We start from the raw sequence: 26,153 nt of genomic DNA on the forward strand, positions 1-26,153 counted from the left end.
ACTGAAGATATTAGTGGCATAAAAATCATTATACAGAGGTACTAGCTTCTCAAGGAACCCAGTAACTTATCAGAAGAGCAGCATCTCAACTAGATAGGACAGAGGGGAATCAAACAAGGATCAATCAAATCTTGATTTCAAAGAAGGCTGAAGTTTTGGAACAGTACATAGTGTTAGTTTGAATAAAGCCATATCTTGGTTTTCGAATAGAATGCATTCTGGAAGTCCGTTTCACTTCCAAAACATTCAGAAACGAAGGCACTGCTTCTGATTGACTGCAGGAGCATCCTGCAGCCAATCGGAATCCTCAGATGCCGTGCTGGACATTCAGCTTCCAAGGCAAAGTTTGCAAACCGGAACACCTACTTCTGGGTTTGCGATGTTTGAGTTCCAAGTTGGTTCATGAACTAAGCTGTTCAAAAACCAAGGTACGACTGTACTTCTATATTTAATAGTGAATTATACGCTTCATGTTTGTGAGTAGCAGAAAATCAAAATTCCATGAAGAGGAATATTAAGAATAGTAATTCATTACATGAATAGTTATTTTGGGATCTAAATAGATACTTTAGGTGTGCAGAAAGGCTTGTGTGCTGCCTTGCACACAGAAGAAATTTTAAGGGCTCTTTAGGCCTAATCTTCAAGAATGCAGTGTTAATTTATGGGTGCGTTTTTCTGTAGAACAATTTTGGTATTACCTTGACAATCCTTGTACTGATGTGAATGAGGTCTACCACCTATTGTATAACATGCTGAGAGAAACAGCATCTGAAAACTACTTCCTATCTATTTTACAACATTTTCTACTAATCAGGAATGATTATTATGTTCGGTAAGTCAGCAGTGATTTTTATGTCCAGTAAGTCAGCAATTTTTGAATTTCAGTTTAAAATTTGGTTTTCACATAACAGAGTGTCACACTACTCGTTATTTGTATGTACAAGTGCATACAATGTACTGGACAAAAGTGAGGCTCTTTGGGAAGGGGATGAGGTATGGAAAAGCTTTATTTACGTATAGTTTACAGACCTAGAAAAATGATGTAGTTCCACAGCTCCCATACATGGAGGATTTGTTAGGGAATTAGGACATCTGATTATTCCTTCTATATTGCCACCCAGTCTTCCCTCTTGGCATGAGGAGCAGACAGGAAGGTTTGATTGGGGTCTCTCCTCTCCAGTAATATCTTCGTGTATACTTTGTGGAATTCTACCGAGCGGAGAAGTGGTAAATAGCATATTGAACCTATTGATTATACCACCATAAACAGAACAGCAACCCTTCAGTTGTTATGTATGAAAATGGACTAGCTCCCATCAGTTATTAAGTAGACTAAAATGTTTCTTCTTTATTTTTAAAAGTGCCTTGGTTATTAAAATCAATACATTTTTGTGTTTTTTTGGTGACCAGACCTCAATATTACAAGATAATAGAAGAATGCGTTTCACAGATAGTATTGCACTGTAGTGGTATGGATCCTGACTTCAAGTGTAGAGGAAGGTTGGATGTAGATTTCACTCACCTTGTAGGTATGTGAGCATCATAATGTTACACTATTTTAGTAATTATTGTTTAAGGATTCTCTCCCCCACCCCAAGATCACCATTTATGTAGTATAGACATGTTTCAACCAAAGTTAAGCCATTTTAAGTTTTGTTCTTCCTCTGGTAGAGAGTTGAATGTATAAGTCTTCTATTGAAAACACTATGTATAAAGGGGGGTTAATTTTTTATGTGGATTATGCTCTAGATTTTGAATTAGTGGAATCTATGCCACACACAGTATTTCTATATGGAGGCCTTCTGTTCGTTCTATTATTACAAATGTTCCATGTGCATACCAAAATTCTCTGGATTCAGTGTTATTGGTTAGGTGAAACCAGAAATAGATGCACATGCATTGGAGCAGCTAGCAGTGACTACAGTGGGCTCTATTGTACCATGCTGTAGCTTTCGGTCTTCTTCCAAAATGTGTGAGCTTGTACCCCCCCCCCCAATGCATGTTTGACTAGTTAGCAAACTGAATAGAAAGATTCAAATATGAGTAATGATAGGCACATACAAGTTGTTAAAAGTGCTCCTGGATAAAAATGGGTATCATTCATAGAGAACAGGAATGCTTCAGTGGCTATTATGTTTTCGTTAAATGTCAGAACTTTGGATCATAAACTTTTTATGTAGAAAAATCTCTTATAAAGCAATTTTCTGCTCAGCCGATGAGGAACTAGTGCTGTCCAGTTAGCATCACATTACTACAAAGTTGAATTTGTAATTAAAAATATGAATTTTTTAAACTTTATTGAGTCAAGAAATGTTAAATTTTTGAAAATGTTTGTTGTGCTCAGAATCAGTGTTCATTCAGTATACCTCATCTGCATATTTGCCTTGTAAAGTGGATTTTGCATTGGTCTTTTTGGTTTAATTTTCTTAGATTGCTGCGTGGACAAAGCAAAAGTGGAAGAAAGTGAGCAAAAAGCTTCAGAATTTTCCAAAAAGGTAGGTACAAGGAAAATTTCTGGCACTGAACACTTTTTTCTTTCTATAATCTGAGATCCCATAATTAATAGACACTTACAACCTGTTTCTTTTTAATTTTAAATTGTTTTAATAGTTTTTCATATTGTATTTCTGCATTGTTGTAATGTGCCCTGGGATCTTAAGTGGGAGATAGATACACAGTGGTACCTCAGGTTACATACGCTTCAGGTTACAGACTCCGCTAACCCAGAAATACTACCTCAGGTTAAGAACTTTGCTTCAGGATGAGAACAGAAATCACATGGCGGCATCAGGAGGCCCCATTAGCTAAAGTGGTGCTTCACGTTAAGAATGGACCTCCGGAACGAATTAAGTACTTAACCTGAGGTACCACTGTAATTAAAATTTAGCAAATTAACCATGCCTGAAACAGGGCAAATTTGAACTATTTATCTGAACTTCATTTATGTATTATTTATTTATTACATTTCTATACCGTGCTACACCCAAAGATCTCAGCCAGTTCACAACATAAAAAAATAATAATTACAACACAAAATGCATAATACAAACAAAAATAAAGCAAAGCTAATAACCCCCTCCCACAAACACATTTAAAAGGCCATAGAATGTTTAAACAGCTAAAGGCCTAGTTTTAGAGAAATGTTTTTGCCTGGTGCCTAAAGATATGTAATGAAGGCGCCAGGCAAGCCTCCCTAGAAAAATGCATTCCACAAACAGGGAGCCGTCACAGAAAAGGCTCATTTTGCAACAGCTCATTCTTGTGTTGCCATTCTCTGGAGGAGGCACATAAAGAAGGGCCTTAGATGATGATCACAGAGTCTGAGTCAGTTCATATGAGGAGAAGTGGTCCTTGAGGTATTGAGGTCCTGGGCTGAACAACAACAGCAGCAGCAGCAGCAGCAGCAACAACAACAACAACAACACCCTGCCCAACTGACTGGGTTTCCCCAGCCACTTTGCGCAGCTTAAAGCACATAAAAATGGTAAAACACTAGACATATAAAATTTCCTGATACAGGGTTGCCTTCAGATGTCTTCTAGACATCTGAAGTCAGTTAGTTGTTTATTTCCTTTACAACCGATGGGAGGGCATTTCACAGGGCAGGCGCCACCACCGAGAAGGCCCTCTGCCTGGTTCCCTGCAACCTCACTTCTCACAGTTAGGGAAATGCCAGAAGGCCCTTGGAGCTGAATGATGGGGGTGGAAACGCTTCTTCAGGTATACTGGACCAAGGCCATTTAGGGCTTTAAAGGTCAACAATTGTGTTGAATTGTGTTGGAAACTTACTGGGAGCTAATGAATTGTGATGGAAACTTACTGGGAGCTAATGTAGGTCTTTAAGGACAGGTGTTATGTGGTCCTGGTGGCCACTCCCAGTCACTAGTCTAGCTGTCACATTCTGGATTAGTTGTAGTTTCCAAATAACCTTCAAGGTAGCCCCACATAGAGCACATTGCAGTAGTCCAAGTAGGAGATAACCAGAGCATGCACCACTCTGGTAGGGTCTCAGAATTGGCGTGCCCCTCCATGGACAGCTGAGTCCAGAATGATTCCCAGACTGTGCACCTAGTCCTTCAGGGGCACAGCTATCCCATTCAGGACCAGAGAGTCCTACACACCAGCCCACCCCCTGTCCCCCCAAAACAGTACCTCTGTCTTGTCAGGATTCAACCTTAGTCCGGTAGCTGCCATCCATCCTCTAATCACCTTCAGAAACTCACACAGGACATTCACTGCCCTCACTGGTTCTGATTTAAAAGAGAGGTAGAGCTGGGTATCATCTGCATACTGATGCAACACCCAGACCAACCCCCCGGTTTCTCCCTGGATGAAGTAGCCTATTTCTCCTGACTAGCGCTGACATGATTGACTCTGATCAAAATGTAATGGACCTGGCAACAGACCCACATCACAGTTTGAATTTGTCTAATAAGCAGGTGGAAAAACTCTGTTTTTCTTGGTCAGTTTTGATCAAATGGAGGAATTCGAGCTATTCCTATGCTGAAGGGCCAGGGAGGATAGTTTTGCATTTTGAACAAAGCAGTTTTAACTTGCCTCCTATTGGCTGCCTTGCTGTGCCAAGCACGTGTACTGTGTTAGCTATATGGAATCATTCCCTATAAGCCCATAGGGAGGTTGAAAGGGCAGGTTCAACAGTAGTTTATTTAGGGGACTTCTTGAAAAAGAGCAGTGTAAAACCATTCATCTACTGCATTCTGATTCACTAGGTTAATATTCTATGTTGGGGGTATGTGTTTGTGGGGTTTTTTTTGCGGGGAGAGGAGTGGTTAAAGTTTGCTAAGTCAATCAGTTTAGCTCTCTTCTGTAGAAGTTCTACCTACAAATCTTTTAGAGATACTGCTTTTTTGGGATCAATATATTTGACTGCTAGAATGTTACACATAATCTGAAAAAGGTTCATGTACTATGGCAAATTTTCTAGAGGTAATTTATCATGCCATATGCTATTTTGCCACAAACTCAGTCTTTTTATTTCTCTCTATATTTCTGGCAGCAGTCTTCTCTATTAATTCATCTTTATCTTGAATAAAGCATTTGAAAAATCTGCTGTACTAGAGAAATAAGCATATTGAAAAGGGATTAAAACTTTTCAAGATACTGTGCATGTATTAGCTACCATCCAATTCAACATGTTTTCTAAAATAAATTGATCAAATTTGATTATTATGAGCTATTGGAAACATGTGCTTCAGTATTCCTTTCAAAGTTTGTTGAGTTTTAAAGTCCTCACTTATTCATGCTGGGAATGCTTCTTCCATTGAAACCATTATTATATGCTGGTGGCTCCTACAACTGAGCAGATTTGGTAAATTTGAATAATGGTACATCACCCTTGAAAGCTACAGAATTTGAAAAAACACCAACACACCTTTTTTTTTTTTGTATTTAGACTTCCACTTTTCAAACGAAAATCTATGAAAATCAAATTTAACTAGTTTTATAGATAGCCTATAAGAAAATTTACTTCTTTTAATTGCAAAGCATATTTGCATCACATAAAAGCTTTAGATTTTCATACTAACAGAACAACCTACCTTATGATGGAAAGAAAATGACATTAACTAAACAAGTATAACAACATTCTATTTGTTTTGTTTGTGTACATGACAAACACATGCATTCATACTCTCACTCAGTTCTGCCTAGCATTATCTAGAAGATTGTCTGCTGCTCAAATACAGATGTAAACAAAAGGCTGTGGAAGGTTGTACATGTATTGTTTATTTAACTGCACACAGTTGAAGTGACAGCCCCACCCCATTACAGTACCAGGTTGGGAGGAAGTAAATTTAGAACTGTTTTCCCCATATCAAGGTCCGTTCCCTGTGTGGTCATAAAGTTTTTACATTGTAGGCCCAGGCAGAGTGGTGCCAGTGGCAGGGGTTGGAATAATAACATCAACAAAGTACATGGGGTAACAATATTGGGACTGAAAAGGCCACAGTTTTATTGGCTGTGTCAGGTTTTATTGGTGTCAGGTGTCAGATGGTTTGGCATAGGTATTGGGTGTATATATACTGAAATCAACCAGCCAAACTGCTGGTTAATGTATAGAGTTGACCAAGTTAAGAGTCACCCTGTGTTGTGCAGTGCCTCTGAGTGACCACTAAGATCACTCAGTGGAGGTGATATGGCCTGTTAACCCCTGAGCTGGGAATCTGTACAAGAAGTGTCCCCAGGTTCCCTTAAGGGGATACCCCACGACTGCAGGGCAAACGGGGCCCACCCTCCTCCCACCTGGCGTAAGGATGCAACCCAATGCATTTCTGCCTGCAAGTTTGTGGCAATTGCTATGAGGTAGATGAAACCAGCAGACAGGCCCAATTTGTCTTCAGGGAAAAATTCTCCCTGGCCCTGAATATAGCAACTGATAAAATCCATAACAAGATCCATCCAGGGCTTACCTGCTCACCTTTAGGTAGCCTGCAAACCATAGAAATAAGACAGGGAATGTAGGAAATCCAGCACTGACTAACTGGAAGAGTCCTGGTGTGGATGATAGAGTGAACCAGAAGGAATAAGTTCTTACTCAGGTCTGCTCCCCAGCCACATCCTCCATCTTACCTACTGGTGAGACTTGCAAGTGAGCACCTGTCTGTTGGTGTGCCAAAAGGAACCAGAAGTGCCCCCTTCCATGACACCAAAGCCTGAAAAGGGAAACAAGCTCTGCCATTCTGCGCCAGCAAGTTCTGTGGGAATGGACATTCTATAGCAAGTGATAAGATTCCTCTGCGCTTCTAGTCTTTTTGATTATGACCAAAATGTTTCAGGGGGAAGAGGACTGAGGTAAATCTGTCAAATGTTTTTGGAGGAAGTGGACTGAAGTAAATCTGCCCTTTTAGTATTTTAATTATTACAGCATTTATATGCATAATATTAAGTTTTAAAAGCAGGTCCTTAAGATTATGCAGATTCTAATGAAAATGCCTAAGATGTTGAGTCTTGTGTACCTGCAAGTTGACAGGAATGTGTGAGAAGCTGACTCTAGATATTCATTGGTGTGAATGCTTTAAGCCCAGGAAAATTGGAGAAAAAAATATTTGGCTAGTCTAGGAAGCCTAGCAGGCTTCTATTATTTTACTCAATCTATATAACACCCTTGTGAAAGTTAAAGCATTATGTTTGGACAAAGATGGATGACTGCTTCTATGTTGGTGATCATTGCAGTTTGATGAAGAATTCTCAGCTCGACAGGAGGCACAAGCTGAGCTTCAAAAACGAGAAGAGAAAATCAAAGAACTTGAAACTCAAATCCAGCAATTACAAACCCAGGTAATATAACAAGATGGATTTTACATGTTTTCAAAATGTGTTCTACTTTGGGGAAGTATGGAATTAACTTTTTAAAAATTAAGGGGAAATTACTAGCAGTGGGCTAAAGATAGATGGCAGGAGAAATATTGCATCACTGTTTCAAATCAGACAGTGTGACTGGTTCCTTCTACTGGTCTGTGTGTGAGCAGGAGCATCACTGACTGGTCATCTTACAAAATTTACCCAATGATCTCAAGGCAGCATACATGCTACCTCCCCCCACCCCTTCTATTCTTATAGCAACACTGTGAGATAGGTTAGGCTGAAAGAATGAGTAACTACCCAAAGTAACCCACTAAGTAAGCTTCGTGGGTGAATGTGGATGTGAATCTATGTTAGTCCAACACCTTAACCACTACTCTATTTAAATAAATTGGGGAGGAGGATGCATTTTAGCTCTGATACGACCCTGAATCACTTTGGCTGAAAGAAGAAATCATGTACAAATATGCTTCTTTATTGAATTTTATGGCCCTTTCTGATTGCTCTGTAAGCAATAGTCACATCTGTGGCATTAAAACATGAACACTGGATCATCTTGGAAACACAAGACTCTTCCATATTTGAAGATATTCTGTAAGCAACTGCCAACACTCTTTTATGTGCATTTTGGTTTTGCAATGATGTTTGTTTTATTCTTTTAATGTGCTTGTTGGTTAGAAAGCTTAGTGTAACTTCTCCGGAAATGAGTGTTGCTTAAGGCATATAATGCAAACTGTAAATGAAAATTTATGTTTGATTCACTTGCACTGAGAGGATATTACAGAAGATAACTTCTTTTGGGCACTTTAAATGCAGTTGGTGGTATGGAGAAATTTTGTTGGTCATATTAATGAGCTCAAATGCTTACTAAATCCCTAAGAAGCAGAATTGTCTCTGAGCCACTGTTGGTTAACATTTAGTGTCAGTTGGGTACTGTGTCTTGTAAAGGACACAGAAGGTATACCAGTTATAGAAATCATATCTCTATTTAGAAATAAGAGGGTAGAATCATAGGACAGTCTGTCTTTTCTTTTAAAGGAACAGTTGAAAAATAAAAGTTTGAAAGTTCAGCTATTTGGAGTCTGCTGGTAGAAAATCACTTGCTCTAGTGAAGTTTATTCTAGAGGAAAAGTCTGGAGAGTAGATTTCTAATTTATGACTTTTTATCCTAGTTGTACCATATTATGTGGTATTTTGACCAAGGCCTCACTCAAATGGTATTGCTGAAAGCTTATATTAGAACAGATAATAAACTTCCCTGGTGTTATCTTGTCAGTAGAAGTGAACATTTTTAAGCATCACAGCCAAGAGCCAGATCTTCTTCCTAATTTCTCAGCCTGCACAGTTAACATCATTTTGAAGATGGATTCTCTGAGGTAGTGAATATTTGAATATGGGAACCTTAAGATGATAATTCGGTTTCAGCCATTTGGCTTCCTTTTTAACAGTTCTATGAATACCACACAGATAAAAATATCTTAAGCCCTTGGAAAGTATTTTGTTAATGGACCTTTTTTTCTTGTTTTCAAATGTCACTTCATTAATTCTCTTGATCTATTTTAATATGAAGAAACTCTTTAAAAAGTTGCATATGGCGCTTACTAATGTAGTGCCAAAAATATAACCCATTTCTGTTAAATGACTCATACTGATTTGAAAATGATTCCATCCCCCCTTGGTAAAGACCACATTCTTTTTCATTATGGGTTTCATCTCTGTGAAATCCTTCAGCAATGTAGAATAGAATATAGTTGGAACAACCTTGCTTACATGAGCAACCTGGGAAACATGGAAAATGTTCTGGTTCTCGTAATATGCAGGTTGTCATTTACATGAGAATTTACTTGATGCCTCTGGTGTCTCTTGTGTGGCCAGCATTTTCTCTGTTCCCTTTTTTTCAACCCTCAGATCTAAAACATGCTTATTTTGCAGGCTCCTGTGTCTTCAAGTGGCTCACCTCCTGCAGGAGTTCCACCTCCGCCGCCACCACCACCTCCTCTTCCAGGTGGTTTAGCCTCTGCAGCACCACCTCCTCCACCACCACCACCACCACTTCCTGGTGGTATTCCACCTCCACCACCTCCTTTGCCTGGAGGGTCTATACCACCTCCACCTCCACCTATGTTTGGTGGACCACCACCACCACCTCCTCCTTTTGGAGGGATTCCACCTATAGGAGTTGCACCAGCACTGCCTTTTGGAATGAAACAGAAGAAGAAGTACAACCCTGAAGTGTCTATGAAGAGAATCAACTGGGCAAAGGTATATAAATTTAATTTCACCAATATTTTCACCACTTTTATGATCTTTAAAGGAAAGAATGGCAGGAATTTTGTTTTGAACATAAGAATTCTAGAATTTAAACTCTTTCTAATTTTAGGGCTGATAAATTTTCAATAGTCACAATTTGTTAACCTTTAAAACTCATTTGTAGGATGGAGTAATCTGAAGGGATTTGGGACACTTTTTCTTAAAAGTAGTGATAGCTGTAGGAAGTGCTGTGCATACCTGTGGAAACATAACTTAATTAAAAATATTATTATTGAACAACAATATCACAATGCACTTGAAGATAAAAACAAGAATTAACAACAAAATAATATAAGCTCATCACAATGAGCTTTTGATAGTAAAGTCAAACAAAAATAAAAATGAAATGAATACAATTATAAAATGATAAATGGGATATAAAAACACAATTTATGGTCTAATCAAACCCCCAAATAGCACTATTATCTTATTTTCCTTTAGAAATCCAAGGGATGCCTAATAAATATCTCATTACCTATTTGTGAACCGCTGCCAGATTAATCATTGTCAGGTATTGGAGGATCCTTAATGCAAATCTCTTTGAAGCCTGGCTATCACAGACAGGGGACTGTACTTATGGACAAGCTTTACAATGAGAGCACCATACTGGAAAGAAAACACAAACTTCTATGCAACATGGTATCCTTTTATTGGGACGCGGGTGGCGCTGTGGGTTAAACCACAGAGCCTAGGACTTGCCGATCAGAAGCTTGGCGGTTCAAACCCCTGCGACGGGGTGAGCTCCCGTTGCTCGGTCCCTGCTCCTGCCAACCTACCAGTTCAAAAGCACGTCAAAGTTCAAGTAGATAAATAGGTACCGCTCCAGCGGGAAGGTAAATGGTGTTTCTGTGCGCTGCTCTGGTTTAGTCAATAAAGTGAGATTAGCGCCGCAACTCCAGAGTCGGTCACGACTAGACCTAATGGTCAGGGGTCCCTTTACCTTTACCTTTTATCCTTTTATTTAATATGCACAAACTATTGAGCATGACTTTCATCCACCAGCATCACACAGAACATTGCAGATGGAATGACACTTTAATCTGACACCTACATCCAATGAACCACAACTGGGATTGCTTCTGTTCTATTTTGCCCCCCCCCTTTTTTGATGACACTGTACTCTAATGACTTCCTGTTATTGTTGCTATTATTCTCTTCTCTACTTTTATTTATGCAATTAATTCATAATGGAATATCAATAAGATACTTTTTAAAAAACCCATACAACTTACATTGTGCAATGAAGGAAATGGGGAAAAAGAAAAAGGTGTTGCCTGTTTATAGACATCAACAAATAAAATTTTATTTCAAGGGGATTTGCTACCTGTGTGACTGTGATGTCATATACTTAATAACCCCCCAAATAAATGTGAAATTAGAAGGATTATAATCACCCTTGGTACTTGAATATATCTATCTGTCTGTCTATCTATCTATATATCTATCTGCGATAGTAATGGACATAACTTTATTGAACCATGTTTCTAATGTATATCATGAAGCATCTTTCCAGCTCTGAGCAATTTCCAAATAAGTAGATATATGTACAATTAACTGTTTACATATCTGCATTACCTTTATACAAAATAAGCAAAATCTGTAGTTTAGGGGCCAGGATCACATATTTATGTACAAGTGCACTGATTTCCGTAATCAATTGTTTCCAAAATTTATGAACTTTGGTATGACTTAGACATTTTCCATCTGAATATATTTAAAGAGTGAAAATTACAGGAGCAATAGAAGCATTTTACAAAGCCATCGTAAACAGTTTTCATTATATCTGCACTAAAGGAAGGTACTTAACTTTTTAGCCTGACATAGGCCTGACATAGTCTATTTAAGGAGGATAGCTGAATTTTTTATTTTTTATTTTTAGAACCATATCCACATATTTTGTCCCTTTTAAAATAAAATGTGGACATTTTCTTTGATTATTGCAAAGCACAGTTATATGCTTTCTTTGTTCACCATTGTGAGGTTCACTTCACTGATATAGGTTGTATTTATAAATAGGTTTATTGCTTTTCATTCTAGTCTAGTAGCTGAGGCAGAGGATGTTGATATTTATGTGCATGATTTTATATAACTTCAGGACAGAAATTTAATCTAATGACACTTTTGAAGGTAATCCTTTCTGAAGTTTATATACATTAGGAATGCATGGCATAACACATTACTCTTAACATTCTGTCAGGCTTAGGGTTCTGATGTATAAACACCATGTATTATTATCTTATTCAATATGTTCAGAGAAATGCATTTGAATAGATCTTCATTTTATCTGCACATAAAATTATTGTACAATATAGGAACACAATGAGCTTTTTCAGACGGGACTGTTCAGTGTGCCCTCCATATGTTGTTGGACTACATTTACTATCAGCCTTAGCCACCAGTACCAGTGATCAGTGATTGAAGTTGTAGTCCAACAACACCTAGTGGGGCACAGGTTAACCTCTTCCTACTCAGGAAAAGTTCAGTCTCCATTCTGAAAACTTGTGAAAGGAAAAAAGCATCAGAAGGTGCCAGTTCCGTACTCTTTCCAAGTCTGTTGCACTATTTTTGTGAAAACTTATCTCTTTATGCTTGCACTCCCACTTCTCTTTTGTTTGATGAAGAAGTTCGAAGTTGAAATACTGCTTTCTAAAAATTTCCTGTTTGATTTTATGGCTTACATCTTGTCATTGTCATGTGTTGTACTTAACTGATGATTGCACAGTCACTAAGCACCTAACAAATTTTATTTCAGGTTGAACCACAGGAAATAACAGAGAATTGTTTTTGGATAAAAGCAAAAGAAGAAAAATTTGAAAACCCAGATCTGTTTGCAAAGCTGGCTCTCACTTTTGCTACACACATGAAAGGTAGGTACTTCATTCTTTCCCCCTAAATAGTCTGTGAATAATAGATATGTATTTTTTTGCTTTTAATATTGTTATACCACCACTGTGCATGGTATTTTAAAAAGTAACATAAGCAGTAAATAAATAAATACCCTTGGGCAATAATTCCAAGACTCATACAGTCTACATTTGAAAGGGGAAGATAACAGGAAAGAATGAAGGAGATGCAGGTAGGATAACAGGTACAGAATATGTGTAAGTTCAGAGTAATGTAGTCAGGCTTAGTTGATCTAGGTTAAATTGACTGAGTGGTTAAGCAAAAGATCAAACAGAGTTTTGAGGAAGCATTCTGAAGTAAACATGAATCACATGTGCTATGGAAGGGAGTCCTAGCATAAAGGACAAAGAGAAAGAAAAGGCAGTTATTCCCAGGTTGTGGCTGCTCTTGCATTCTGACAGCTTCTGGGAGCCACAGGTGAGAGCTGAGTGCAGGGTGGGGACCAAAGGGATGCAAACTACCCCAGAAGGAACACAACATGTTGCTCCACCAGAGGTACTACCACTCCTCTAAAACCCTAAATAACCTGCTAAACCAGGTGAGAGTAGCTAATGTCTCAAACCCTCAGTGAGTTAGGAACTTCCCTTTCATGCAAGGACAGGCTCCCCCCTAACAAAAGCCTGCCCCCCTAACAAAAATCCTGGCTATGCCTATGCCCCCCAATGGTAGAAAGGTATATATTTAAGTGTTTTGTTTGTAAACAGAACATGTTTTATTTATATTTTTAATAATTTATACAAAATACAGTTACATAAAATGATAGGAACATAATGAAATATTGTTGAAGCAGGTAAACATGGAATCAGAGATTTGGAAGGGACCCCAAGGGTCATCTTTCTAGTGCAGCCCCCTGCAACATAGGAAACTCAGGTAAAGCATCCATGACAGGTGGCCACCCAACCTCTACTTAGAATCCTCCAAGGAAAGAGAGTCCAGAAACCTCCAGTCCAAAAGGCGCACAGAAAGTTCTGATATATGGAATAATTTAAAAAAGCAAGTGGTCCTCACTGACCTGACCCAAAACGATCTTGTAATCTGGAGGAGCCCTGGCTGCTTATAGCCCCACACACCCTTACCTGGTAGTAAGGCCCACTGAACTCAGTGTGGCTTTCTTCTGAGTAGACACTTAGCTATTTACTAGATGCAAGTCAGCAGCACCAAATGACCCTGCTTGAGTGGTGCTGGGGTGAATTTTAACCTGTTCCTTGTAGAGCTGGGTGGTTGCTCTGCAAGGTTGGGAAGGTTCCCAAAAGGCTGGGAAACATCTGAAGGCCTGATCTGCTAGGCGCTGGGGTGGATTGTACCCCGTACCTTGAGGGGTCAGGCCCAGGCTGCCACCCAGCCCAGCACTGGTGGCAGCAGCAAGCACCTCTGGCTCACTCAGCCCTACCCATTGCCACCTCACTACCACACTTACTGACCTGAGGGTTCTGGATCATGGGCTCTGCTGGTCTAAATGTGAGCCTTAGAAATCGCCCTCTCCTGCTGGAAACAAACCAGGACTGCTCCATGAAAATACATGTGGCAAAAAGGAGCGCTAGGCCCTGGTGGGCTGCCCCCTTACCCGCTTGTGATTGGCCAAGCGGATAGCCTTCCAATCAGGATTTTTTAATTTTAAAAAAGTGTTTTTTCCTTCACTTCTCACTTCCCCCTCTGGCCCCCTAGCCTCGTGGTGTGGTCCCCCCATTTATGTGATTTTTTAACCTGTGCCCCCCTTGGAATATCCTGGGGGGGCCCCAGGGGGCCATATGACTCCTGTTTGGGAAACACTGCTTTAGAGGGAAGTGAGGGGTAGATGGGGCTTCTCAACCTGAGAAGGTAGCCCACCTGGGAGAAGGAAAACTGATCTTAAGCCTCCACTTCCTTGTGGGTCATCTCCAAGAGAAGAAAAGGCTAAGGAGTGAAATCCAAAGTGGCGTCCCTAAGATGGCTGGATGGTGCTTTGGACAACTCCTTTAGCTAAGTAGTTCTCCATGTATTGTTCTGTTTTCCTTTGGACCACATCAGCAAGGTTGAGAGGGGGATATTGCTGTCTGGGCAGCCCAGGACCTTCTTACACATTTCCCAGGCTTGCGCCCTGGAGAGGTCACTTTTGATGCAGTGTTTTTTACTGGAAAAATACATGCTGGTACTCACCATGAAGTTGTTACAGTAAGTGCCACACTTTTGAACAACAAAAAACAGGTGCCGGTACCCTTGAGTACCCCCGGGGGGGGGAACCAGCTGCTTTGGTACTGCTAACCCAGTAGTTTGACCTAACTCCTGGAGGCATACTTGGTTGTCTTTCAAGACAGACAGATTCCAACTAGACTTTCCAACTGCTAAGGGTTGTAGAGCTTGAAAAGCCAAGGTTATGGGGCAGGAATGTTTTATAGAATCTTTTGCAGGAGAAAGGGCTATGTTGGGGTTTGAGTGAATGTAAAGGTGAGGATTAATTTATGTGTATAATTCTCAAATAGAGTATTATAGAATTCTGCAGTTGCAATACGGTTAAAATACTTGGAGTGAAGCCTTTTTTTTCATATTTCCTGATAGAGGCCTTTCAGTCTCTTCTCATGTAGATCCAAATTGGGTTTCCTGGGTGATAAACAGACACCAGAAATAGGTTTTAATAAGCTTTTAGTGAGTATCATAAGATATGAAGTACAATGATTTCAAATTTGCTTATTCTAGCCTTTGGATACAAGGCATATTTTTGTGTAAATTGCATAACAGCATAGTAATTGTGCTCCTGGGGTATGCTAGACATGAATTTCCTCTACATGGCTAAGGCAAATAACTGTCAAGTGTTGTCAGGTTTGTTGCAGCATTGCTTCTCCAGTCAAATTCAGTTAAGAGAGCTCTACTGAATGCAATAGTAATATATCAAACTCTAATTTAGGCTTAGTTTTTTTTTCTCTTCCTGTCTAGTTCCCTTCTCTCCCCCTTTTCCTATGTTATATCCAAATCGTCTTATACTTATCCCTGTTGAAAATGTAAATGGAGACATCATCAAATCCTTGAGGTCTGATTTGTTGGCTATATTATGAGGGATTAAATGATAACCATAAATTAAAGTTAACCCAGAAGAAGTATTTCAGCTGGGTGAGATTTATGGTTGGTAATAGTTAAGGAAGTGACAAGAAGTTGAGCACTAACAGGTCTAATAAAGTGATGGCCACAATGAAAGCGTTTTAGCAGTGGAATTGCAGTGAAATATTAAAAACAGCAACCTGCAACAGTAAAAATGCTGCTAAAATTATTTTTACCACAGTTTTGATTGCACCAGATGTTGTCTGTCAGATTTCAAGCTGTGATATGGTATTGCTGGAAAACCAGGAAGGATTACCCTGAATGTTCACATCTGCCTTTACTACATCTATAACCTTTTTATTAGCCACTTTTAATTTGGCTATGTTACTAATCTACCATTACTCACTGACTTTCAAATGTTTGTTCATTAATTACCACAAAACAAGAATTTTTAAATAGTTATTATAAACAAAATGTTGCTTACCTACAGACTTAATAATTTTGTTATAATATACCATGTTGGGAGTGGTAACCTGAGTGTTAAATTTCATTATCATTCCTAAACCTGTGTATTCATGTGACTATGTCTACAAGAACTATGTGCCTCTTAAATAAATTCAGCAGACACAATTTTATATTGCTTTCAACTGACTTATTTGACTTATTTGAAAGTACATTTATAGCTTGGTGAATAGAGAAGCGGAACTAAATGATGCCAGAAGCCTTAACTTGTATCTCAGGGCGGTCAGCAAGTTTGGAAACTAGATATAGCTGCAACGGGTTTAGTTGTTCCAAAGGCACGTTTTTGTGATGCCAAGATTGATAGCTACCATTATTTGTAATGTTGCATCTTGAAAAGTGTGAAACTCAGTTCAGACAAATACATTGATGTATTTTCTTTGTGTTCTGTATAGTGAAGTGGAAATATCTGTTTTTTCCACTATCAAGGGGGACCATAAACTTCTGCTGTTTTCTTTATGAATCTGCACTAATATAGATGAATGCAAGATTATAAAGAAGGTCTTGACTGGCAAATATGTGAAATTTATTTTTAACTGTGTGTCACCTTTCAGCTAAATGATGGGGGAATTAGAATCATAGCATTTGAATCCTCATCGTAATTTTTTAAATGACTTTTGGGCTTTAAAAAACCCCAAGAATAATAACAAAATAATGTGAAGGGGAGGGGAGAGCAGCTCACTAGTGTGTGAGAACATATGTTTGTCTATACAGCTTATGTAAGCTGAGGTATAGAGTTAAGCACTCTTAATTCTTTTATTGATTTTATTTAATCTTTGCTTGCTTAACTGTCAGCTAGGGGTGTGTGTGTGTGTGTGTGTGTGTGTGTGTGTAAAACAAACTGAATTTTATCTTCCTGTTCAGGCTTCCCATTCAGTGAAAAGTGGAAAATCCGTGCACCTTTTTAATACAGTTACAAGTGTGGTAACACAGTATAGACTTAAGTTCATTTGCAAATTTTCATTTTATACTTATAAACTCATTACAAATGTGATTGCAAATTAAATTAATATGCAGGGGTTACCTTCATCTCGTCATTGCACTCTTGTCCCAACCTGATTGAACTTTTGCAGATATCTGATGTTCACTTTTTCTTTTTGTCAGAAAAGCCTTTTCTAGTATGCATGCACAGAAGTTGTTTATTTTGATGTGGAACTCATGGTAAAATATTATGATTGGCGAATTATGGAAACACTTAGTCAGATACATACAGAACACTTTTAGAAACAATAGCAGAAACAATTGACATGAGCAGTGGTAGAAGCAGGAGGGACTTACCTCATTTGATAAACCTTGTTTCAAGTATGAAATCATAAGGGGGGGAGAATCCCAATTACTCAGGAAATAAGTAAAATAAAAAGGGGAAGTTCTGAAGAATTGTGTTAGACACATTGAAGGAGTTTGGAGTTTTCTGTCTGTTTTGAACAGCAGTCTCCATACCATATAGCATTGCTTCTGTAAGACCTTCTAGTTTCAGCACTGGTGGAGACCATTTTGCATGGGAGTTCTGTTGCTGGACCTGTGCGCATCAGCAGAGTGTGTATAAACACACCCCATCATGCTCTGTTTTGCCTTCTTCTGGGTCCAAAAGTACCTGCACGTCAGTGACTGTGTGCCAATTGGACGTGCCTAAATTATCGCTGCCTGTAATGGGTTGCTGTTTCTTTTGTTGGTGAAGAGAGTAGTACAGTGGTACCTCTGGTTACGTACTTAATTCGTTCCGGAGGTCCGTTCTTAACCTGAAACTGTTCTTAACCTGAAGCGCCACTTTAGCTAATGGGGCCTCCCACTGCCGCCGCATCACTGCCACGTGATTTCTGTTCTCATCCTGAAGCAAAATTCTTAACCCAAGGTACTATTTCTGGGTTAGTGGAATCTGTAACCTGAACCGTATGTAACCTGAAGTGTATGTAACCCGAGGTACCACTGTAGTTGGTAATTAAGACCCCTCCTCCATATAAAACACTCTTTGAATGTGTGAACAAACTTCCTTTGATTCTGTCAAACTATTTAAAGAACTTGGTGAGTGGCATTACAGGAGAAAATTGGAGAAGAGGTAGGTAGCAGTAGCATGGCCATTGCTGATTGTCAGATGGAGACCAGACTTAGTTTCCTCAGCCTTTTATGATGCACCTAGTGAACAGCAACCTTTGGAAGAACCATAAGGTTAGGGTATGACAAGATTTATGGCACTTCCCCTGTAAAACTGGTTGTAGGTGGGCTTGCTTCTGGATAAGAAACTGGAACAACTGGGATGGTGCCACATGGGTACACCTTGCTTCCAAATGACAAGGCGTAATACTGGAAAGCAATGGCTTCAGTGACGGGGTATACATATATCCAGTGTGACTAGTGGTTGATATTTTAGGGCTTTTTAAACTAATCTTTTTTATACACTATGGTCATTTTATTATAAGTTGGGTGATAACCTATTTACTATGTTTATAGTTTATTTTTAATAAAAAATCTTTCATTTTCTGGTATATACTTATTTTTTTCTGGTAGGAAGGCAATTACATCATATACACAATCACCTATCACTGTGGGAGTGACTCTGAAAGAAGGAAAGATCCGCTTTGTCTCAGCAGATAACTGAACAGTTTACCTTTCTGGTAGAATGCAAATGACCAAGGGTGTGTGTGCTTCTGGAGCTATTCTCTTTGGATTTAGAATATGATATAATTGAATGAAACCAACCTTATAATTAACAGGAATGGATTTAAATGTGCAAAATGTGTTGGTGACAATAGGGCAGGCAAAATTGACTGTTAAGTGGTTTCTGTTTAACTTATCAATATTTCAATAATTGCTATCTGATGCATAGTTCTTAATAATTGAGATTGGCTAAGTCACAAGACTTATGGAATAAGCTTGATGCATATTCACAAAGCAGGTTTCCATTCTTAGACATAGTTCTGACTATTGTATTTTTTGGTTTCTGAAAAAGAGTAGAGGCTTAAAAGTAGTAATTATCTGGGTCTGCTAGAAGTACACTAAGATACAGCTTCATTGCACCTGCTGTTCAATACTGCTTCACATGTTAGCTCCTGTTATCTCTAACTACCAGCCATGCTGCCTAGGCTGATGAGACTTGAGTCCAGTAGCAACTGGAGGTCCATAGCAGTGAGCCTTCAGCTGCCTGAAACTGACCAGTAAGCCAATTAAATATTTCTCTTCAGAATACTGTCTAGTTGTGATTCCTGCTTTGCAGGAGTTTGGTCTACATGACCCTTGGTAGTTTCCATGATTACATGATACTATGTGTAGGATTGTATTGCGAATCCAACAACAGCTTGTGTCATGGAGTTGATCAAGCTCTTATTTTTATTGAAAACTTTAAAATTGATTGTTTTATTGGGGAAGTATCATATTTTAATACAGTTTAAATAATTCTAGTGGGGGAGGTGATGGGGACCTGAATTATGTTTGACCTTATTAATTTTAATTGTGCATGATTTAATAAAGGCAACATTATGACTTTACAGGCTACAGTATTCTTTATCCTTTTAACTAATGACCTTGTGAAATGTCACACCTTGTGAAATGTTGTGTCAGAAGAGTTCTTGATGTATTTAAACTCATCTTTGAAGGTCAATAATTCTATTAGGCCATTTTTTCAGGAATATGTTGACAGAAATTAGTGATGTAGCCAAATGCTAGCTGACAGTGTCGCTTAAAAATAATGTCTAGCAGTTTGGTTGACTTGAAAGAGACCTAACATAAAGACTTATGTTGGTTTAAGTCTGTACTTAAACCAGTTGAACAATTGAACAAAAAGGATTGTGTTAATTTTTGGCTCTTGTAATTTAGGTTGTGTATTCTGCTAGTGAAGAATAGTGATACTCTGAAGAAATTAATTTTGTGTACTGTAGATCAGGAAAGGTAGTAATTGATATATAATAGCCTTTAATAGCTGTGCATAATGACAAAGTTCCGTTGCCAGTTTCTAAAGGGTGAGTGAAACTACTTCTTTTCTTCTTCTTTTTCTTCTTGCATTTTGGTCATTTCACATAATTTGTGTTTTTATTTATTTGAAAAAATGGAATGCAGTATAAAATTATCCCTTCACCCATTTCTATGACGGCAACCCTGAATTTTAGTGGGTTTGTGCCCAACTAAGTTATTACTTTTCTTAAAATTGAGGACAGTTAAAGCATTGAATATATTGCAGCAAAGCTGTCAGATACTTAGCAACAAGCAGATGCTTCCAGATGAGAGAAACTTTCATGATTCTTTTCACTTATATTCAGGAATCTCCATATGAAAACATTTCTTCTAAAATTAGTAATCTAAAATTGCATAGTTTTGGGTTGAATGCATAAAACTTCCACAGTGTTTTGGGAGATAAAAGTATATTGGGCCGTACTTACTTACTTAAAATCAAATATTGGGTTCCTTCCTTTCCCTTCTGCACACTAGGCTTCCTCTGATTTCAGAACCAGCCACAAGAGGGCACATTTATGAACAAGACTGGTTCTTCAGTTGCAAATGGTTGTTAGTCACAAGGGTGATGTGCTTGCCGTGATGCAGGCATAGGCTTGGGAATCAGAAATCTCTGAAGGTGATTAATGGAATAAAGGAATAAATAACCCTATGTTGGAGTCTTCTTGGCTTCAAACTGCAGGTGGCTCTCTTGATCTTCTGGATAGCTCATGCTGAATAACTTCAGCCCAGCCTTTTTTTTAAAATCACTCCTCACACCCCATTATGTATGTGAGTGCCACACAGTGGATAACGGATAACTGTTCAAAGATTAAAAGGCTAATTTTCAGCTGGGGAATAGGGAACTGAAGCAAAACAGTTAGGTATCCCAGTATATGATTTATACCAATGTCAATATTGCCAGTGTTAGTGGAGAAGCTGCAAGATAATCATATTACCTATGTGTGTGACTTTAGGACTGTGTCATTGTTTCATCAGTAAGAATTCATTCATAAGGTTAGTTGTGGCTTGCCTTGCTCAGATTTTTTTTTGGGGGGGGGGTATAATTCTGGATATTTGATCTTTTCAAAAAATTGGTGAATGGTTCCTTGACAAAGTGGCCTAGAACACAAATAGGATAACTTTCACAAATAGGAAATAATTTAATAAACACTTTATCTATAGCAAAATTCAACCCAGACATTGAATCTTCATTCTCATTAAACTTTCATAGCCAAAATCGCTGCAGAAGAACATGGATTGCAAATTGACCTTAAGGATGATAGACGCAGCTTTGCTGCAGCTGGGCCATTGTTTAAAAGCTTCGCTGTGTGGGCCTCCCAGGAATTGCTTGTATGTTCTCTCTTTTGTATAAACTTTTTGTTTGAGAAGCCACTCTGCAAACACTAGCCATTCGATAGCACCTGCTTCTGTTGTAGGGTGTGTGAGTCTTTTTTTGTTGTTGAGAGAGCATCAGTCCACTTCATTCATCCCTATACAAAAGACCTCAATAAGAAGCAGGATTCCAGTGACGCCAGCCCAAACCAATGCTTCTAGCAACATTGAGCTTGTAAACATTGAGCTTTCTCTGGTTTATCTTTTGTTCAACAGACAGTTATACAGGAACCTATTTTTCAAAGTAAAATAGCCACCGTGGGAGTGTAGATTTATTCTCTTTCATAAGGAAATGCAGATAGAGATAGAGATAGATATAAATATAGACAAAATGAAGTTAGTTTTCCAAGGCTAGTTTTTACATTGAGTTTATTACTTAAAGCAGTGGTTGAAGATGACTCGCAGATTTGTGGAGTCTTATCTGAGAGTTTTTAGTGAAATGTTTTGTAAGCATTTGTTTGGAAGTCTTCAGAACCTATTTTAGGTTGTAGAATATTGACATCCTCACTTACTGTAGCATTTAATGCCTTTACTGAATTCTGTTAGTGGTTAGCTTGTTTTTATAGAGAGAAGCCTGAAAAAACAAACAAAAAACCCTACGTTTTTAGTTAAACATATAGAAAAGTGTGTGAATTTGGATTCCAGAATTAAGAGGTAGATTTTTTGGCTCAGGTTCAATATAACACTGAGCTGCAGCTTACTGCTGCAATCTGTGAGTGTGTTTGAACTTCAGGTTTACATGTTCTTCCACTGTTTCTTCTTCCTGGTGCATCCCAGAGAAGGAAATCCAAAGCAACAGTTTAGACTAACTAAACTGGTTTGCTGCTACGTTTGTTGTTTAAAATATGGGTTACTGTGACAAGTCAATTACACTGTGATGTCGGATCTTGAATTGTTGAATAATCTAATTGATAGAATTATAGAATTATAGAGAATTCGGTATAAGCAAACTGCATTTTCCTTTTCACTTATAATGGCAAATTGTGGTTAATGAAACTTTAGAAGCATGTGATGTCCTCTTTCTGGTGTTTGCTGATGAGAGGAGGAGGGAACATTCAGCAGGCTCATACACAAAATGCTAAACTCTAGCTTTGTGTTATTTCAGCACAACCATTGGCTAGACAGTTTAAATCATGACACTCATTCCGTAGTTCCTTACTGCTACTGTCTTTACAGTTGCTCCTGTTAGAGAATTTGTACAGGCTTTCACTCATGTGGTTGCTTCTAACAGCACAATTACAGAACATATAAGTCACTTGCATGTTTTGTTAAAAGAAAGAAACCACATGACTGAAAGAAACCACATGACTGAAAGTCTGTACAAATAGTCTGATCAGTACAGTTATACCTTGGAAGTCGAACAGAATATGTTCCGGAAGTCTGTTTGACTTTCAAAACGTTCGGAAACCAAGTTGCAACTTCTGATTGGCTGCAGGAAGCTCCTGTAGCCAATTGGAAGCTGCAAAAGCCACATGGGTTTGCGGCGTTCAGGAGCCAAAACATTCGACTCGCAAGGCGTTCAGGATCCAAGGTACAACTGTATATGCAACTGCAGAGGAAGTGGTAGTCATGGCAGTAAGAGAACATGTAAATGATGACTTTCTCTTTGGTGTATGATGTGGGAGGGGCATTTTGCTGAGCCAAAAAATAGAGAAACAAGGCCTTGCTCATTTGTAGACACTTATATACTGTAAATTGCATGTATAGATCATGGCGACCATTAGAATTGATGAATTAGGAATATCATGCCTTGTGAATACCATGACCTGCCTTTGAAGGAAAAGCTGGCAATCTAGGACTGGTCTTGTCTAATACATGAGAGAAGGCAAAAGGGAGTCAAACAAAAATATGGATATTTAATGAATTCAGTTAATACACTTGAGATTTCTCTGCTTCAGTGTTAGTTCTTCCTAACCACCTTCTGATATTCTTGAAGAATTAATTTTCTAGTGATCCAGGCCAGGTGGGAATGTTATCTTAGCTACTTAGGAACACTCTGTTTAATATTCTCCATGCTAATATTAAGTAATGGCAGAGGTGAGGAGGAATGAGTGAGTTTGGGATTTACAATCACTGAAGAGGTGCCTCAGTATAACAGTGAGCACTATATTTTTCTCAACGTTGTTGGTCTCCAAGGTCCCCATTAAACAGGATAAGGATTGCTACTTCTCAGAACTTGTCAGATCCATGGCATACAACTTGCATGCACAATTGAGGCACTAAGGACACTGGTCTACCTTTGTGATAACCTTGTTTATACATTTAGAGAACATATTGACTACTGTATGCATTATTTCTACAGCAGAACTAGAGCTGTTCTTGTAAAGGTTTTGTAAGAAATACACAGGAGGAAGGAAGCAAGAAGCTTTGGATTCTAAAATGTCTAATTCAGTCACAGTGATACAGTGCTCAAATGAACTGTGGCAAATTTAATGAGCAATCGAGGACAGAGACACATGTACTGGACACACTAGGGAAAGAGATTATGTGTACAGGGACTAATTAGCATGAAATATGAATACATTCGTATAAGTAGTCTTGATCTATGGGCCTCCTATATTATAGGAAATGATTTTTGCATGAGTTTAATGAAGAGAAATTCAGAACTTGGTCTGTGGTAGAGAATTTTAAAATAGTACTTGAGCTTTTGGATTTCAGGAAACTTAAATGTTGTGGGGGAAGTTGTGCTAGTGATGGCCTAAATCAAATCAAAAACATATATCTTTCATATTGCAATGTCAAAGCAAGACAATATATTCGTATAGACTTCAGTAATTTTATCTAATGAACATTAAAACCAGATATGTGAGGTGGGATACATTCGATTACAGTGATACCTCGGGTTACAGACACTTCAGGTTACACACTCCGCTAACCCGGAAGTTGTACCTCAAGTTAAGAACTTTGCTTCAGGATGAGAACAGAAATTGTGTGGTGGCGGCACGGCGGCAGTGGGAGGCCCCATTAGCTAAAGCAGTACATCAGGTTAAGAACAGTTTCAGGTTAAAAACGGACCTCCAGAACGAATTAAGTTCTTAACCCAAGGTACCACTGTATAATTATACAAGTAGAGCAATCTGTACTATTGTACTTTGTGACTATTTAAGCCAGTTCCTTTCCTCTTCAATTTCCTCAGCCTTCACCTCTAAGAAGTCACTCTGATTATTATAGCTACAGTACTTTGAAAAAAAGTCCTAAAGTGTAATTTTTATTCACATCAACTATAAAGGTAAAGGTAAAGGTACCCCTGCCCGAACGGGCCAGTCTTGACAGACTCTGGGGTTGTGCGCCCATCTCACTCAAGAGGCCGGGGGCCAGCGCTGTCCGGAGACACTTCCGGGTCACGTGGCCAGCGTGACAAAGCTGCTCTGGCGAGCCAGCGCAGCACACGGAACGCCGTTTACCTTCCCGCTGGTAAGCGGTCCCTATTTATCTACTTGCACCCGGGGGTGCTTTCGAACTGCTAGGTGGGCAGGCGCTGGGACCGAGCAGCGGGAGCGCACCCCGCCGCGGGGATTCGAACCGCCGACCTTTCGATCGGCAAGCCCTAGGCGCTGAGGCTTTAGCCCACAGCGCCACCCGCGTCCCTCACATCAACTATAACATTGCCCATAATACTTTTAATGGCTGCTCTGGCCGACTACATTTCTCTCCACATGGCTACTCCATTGTTTGTCCCTCACTTTTCCTCATGGCTTCTCTCTATTCTCCCCACATCTCCCCTCTCATCTCTCACCTCATTGGTGTTCCCATCCCCTTCTCATTGCTCCTTACCTCCCTTCCCTTCTCACGATTGGGAAGGCCATGTCTCTCTTTGTCTTTTCTTTCTCTCTCACCTCCTCAGTGTCCAGGACATACACTGAAAACACTTTCAGTACTTGGATGGTCTCTAAGGTGCTACAGGAAGGATTTTTTTTATTTTGTTTCGACTATGGCAGACCAACACGGCTACCTACCTGTAATAAAAACACTGTTAGTGTCTTTGCTCAGGTATCATAGAATCTCCGAGGGTAACATGGACAGCTTGTAAGAAACTGGCAGCTGCTTCCTCAAATTTTATACAGTGGTACCTCGGGTTACATACGCTTCAGGTTACATACGCTTCAGGTTACAGACTCCGCTAACCCAGAAATAGTGCTTCAGGTTAAGAACTTTGCTTCAGGATGAGAACAGAAATCGTGCTCCGGTGGCGTGGCAGCAGCAGGAGGCCCCATTAGCTAAAGTGGTGCTTCAGGTTAAGAACAGTTTCAGGTTAAGTATGGACCTCCGGAACGAATTAAGTACTTAACCTGAGGTACCACTGTATTTCTGTCACAGAGGAGAATAGAGAATGTGACAGTTTTTTGGTATGACCTTGAGGACACTGTTGTACCCATGGGCACCATGTTGGGAAAGCCTGATTTAGTGCTACATTTGCAAGCTAGTATGGGCCTGATTGAAGACTTAGTGTTGCAAGTGCTCCCCCTCCTCCCCATGAACAGCTGGACTTTACTAACATTTAGCTGAACTTTCAAGAATTTAGTTTCTTGTTTCATATGATTTAGAGGTCTTGTTTTAAAAGAATCTTAACAGTTTCTGAACAAACCAAAATGGGATGGTTCTGAATGCAGGGGGTAGAGGAACAGTACTTAAAGTTCTTAATGTAAAAATGTTTCATTGTACTCAGTGCATTTCAGAATTAATGATTTCCTTCATCAGGGGCAAAACTTTATACCAGCAACGTGCAAAGATTAACTTAAAATGTTTTAGATTCAGGTAGGTAGCCGTGTTGG

At 39.1% G+C, this 26,153-nt stretch overlaps 1 protein-coding gene across 7 annotated transcripts in view; it reads left to right on the forward strand.

Annotated features, from left to right (window-relative positions):
- The window catches only part of DIAPH2 (diaphanous related formin 2), a 352,430-nt gene that overhangs the window by 85,380 nt on the left and 240,897 nt on the right, over nucleotides 1–26,153 (forward strand). For all 7 annotated transcript variants that reach the window (XM_082208590.1, XM_082208591.1, XM_082208592.1 and 4 more), the window contains 6 exons: nucleotides 716–832; nucleotides 1,411–1,529; nucleotides 2,431–2,495; nucleotides 7,192–7,296; nucleotides 9,253–9,582; nucleotides 12,383–12,497. In XM_082208590.1, the coding sequence (XP_082064716.1) occupies nucleotides 716–832; nucleotides 1,411–1,529; nucleotides 2,431–2,495; nucleotides 7,192–7,296; nucleotides 9,253–9,582; nucleotides 12,383–12,497 (851 nt within the window). The remainder of the gene's footprint in view (nucleotides 1–715; nucleotides 833–1,410; nucleotides 1,530–2,430; nucleotides 2,496–7,191; nucleotides 7,297–9,252; nucleotides 9,583–12,382; nucleotides 12,498–26,153) is intronic.

Source organism: Podarcis vaucheri, assembly GCF_965113315.1.
Source record: "Podarcis vaucheri genome assembly, chromosome: Z".
Lineage (NCBI taxonomy): Eukaryota > Metazoa > Chordata > Lepidosauria > Squamata > Lacertidae > Podarcis > Podarcis vaucheri.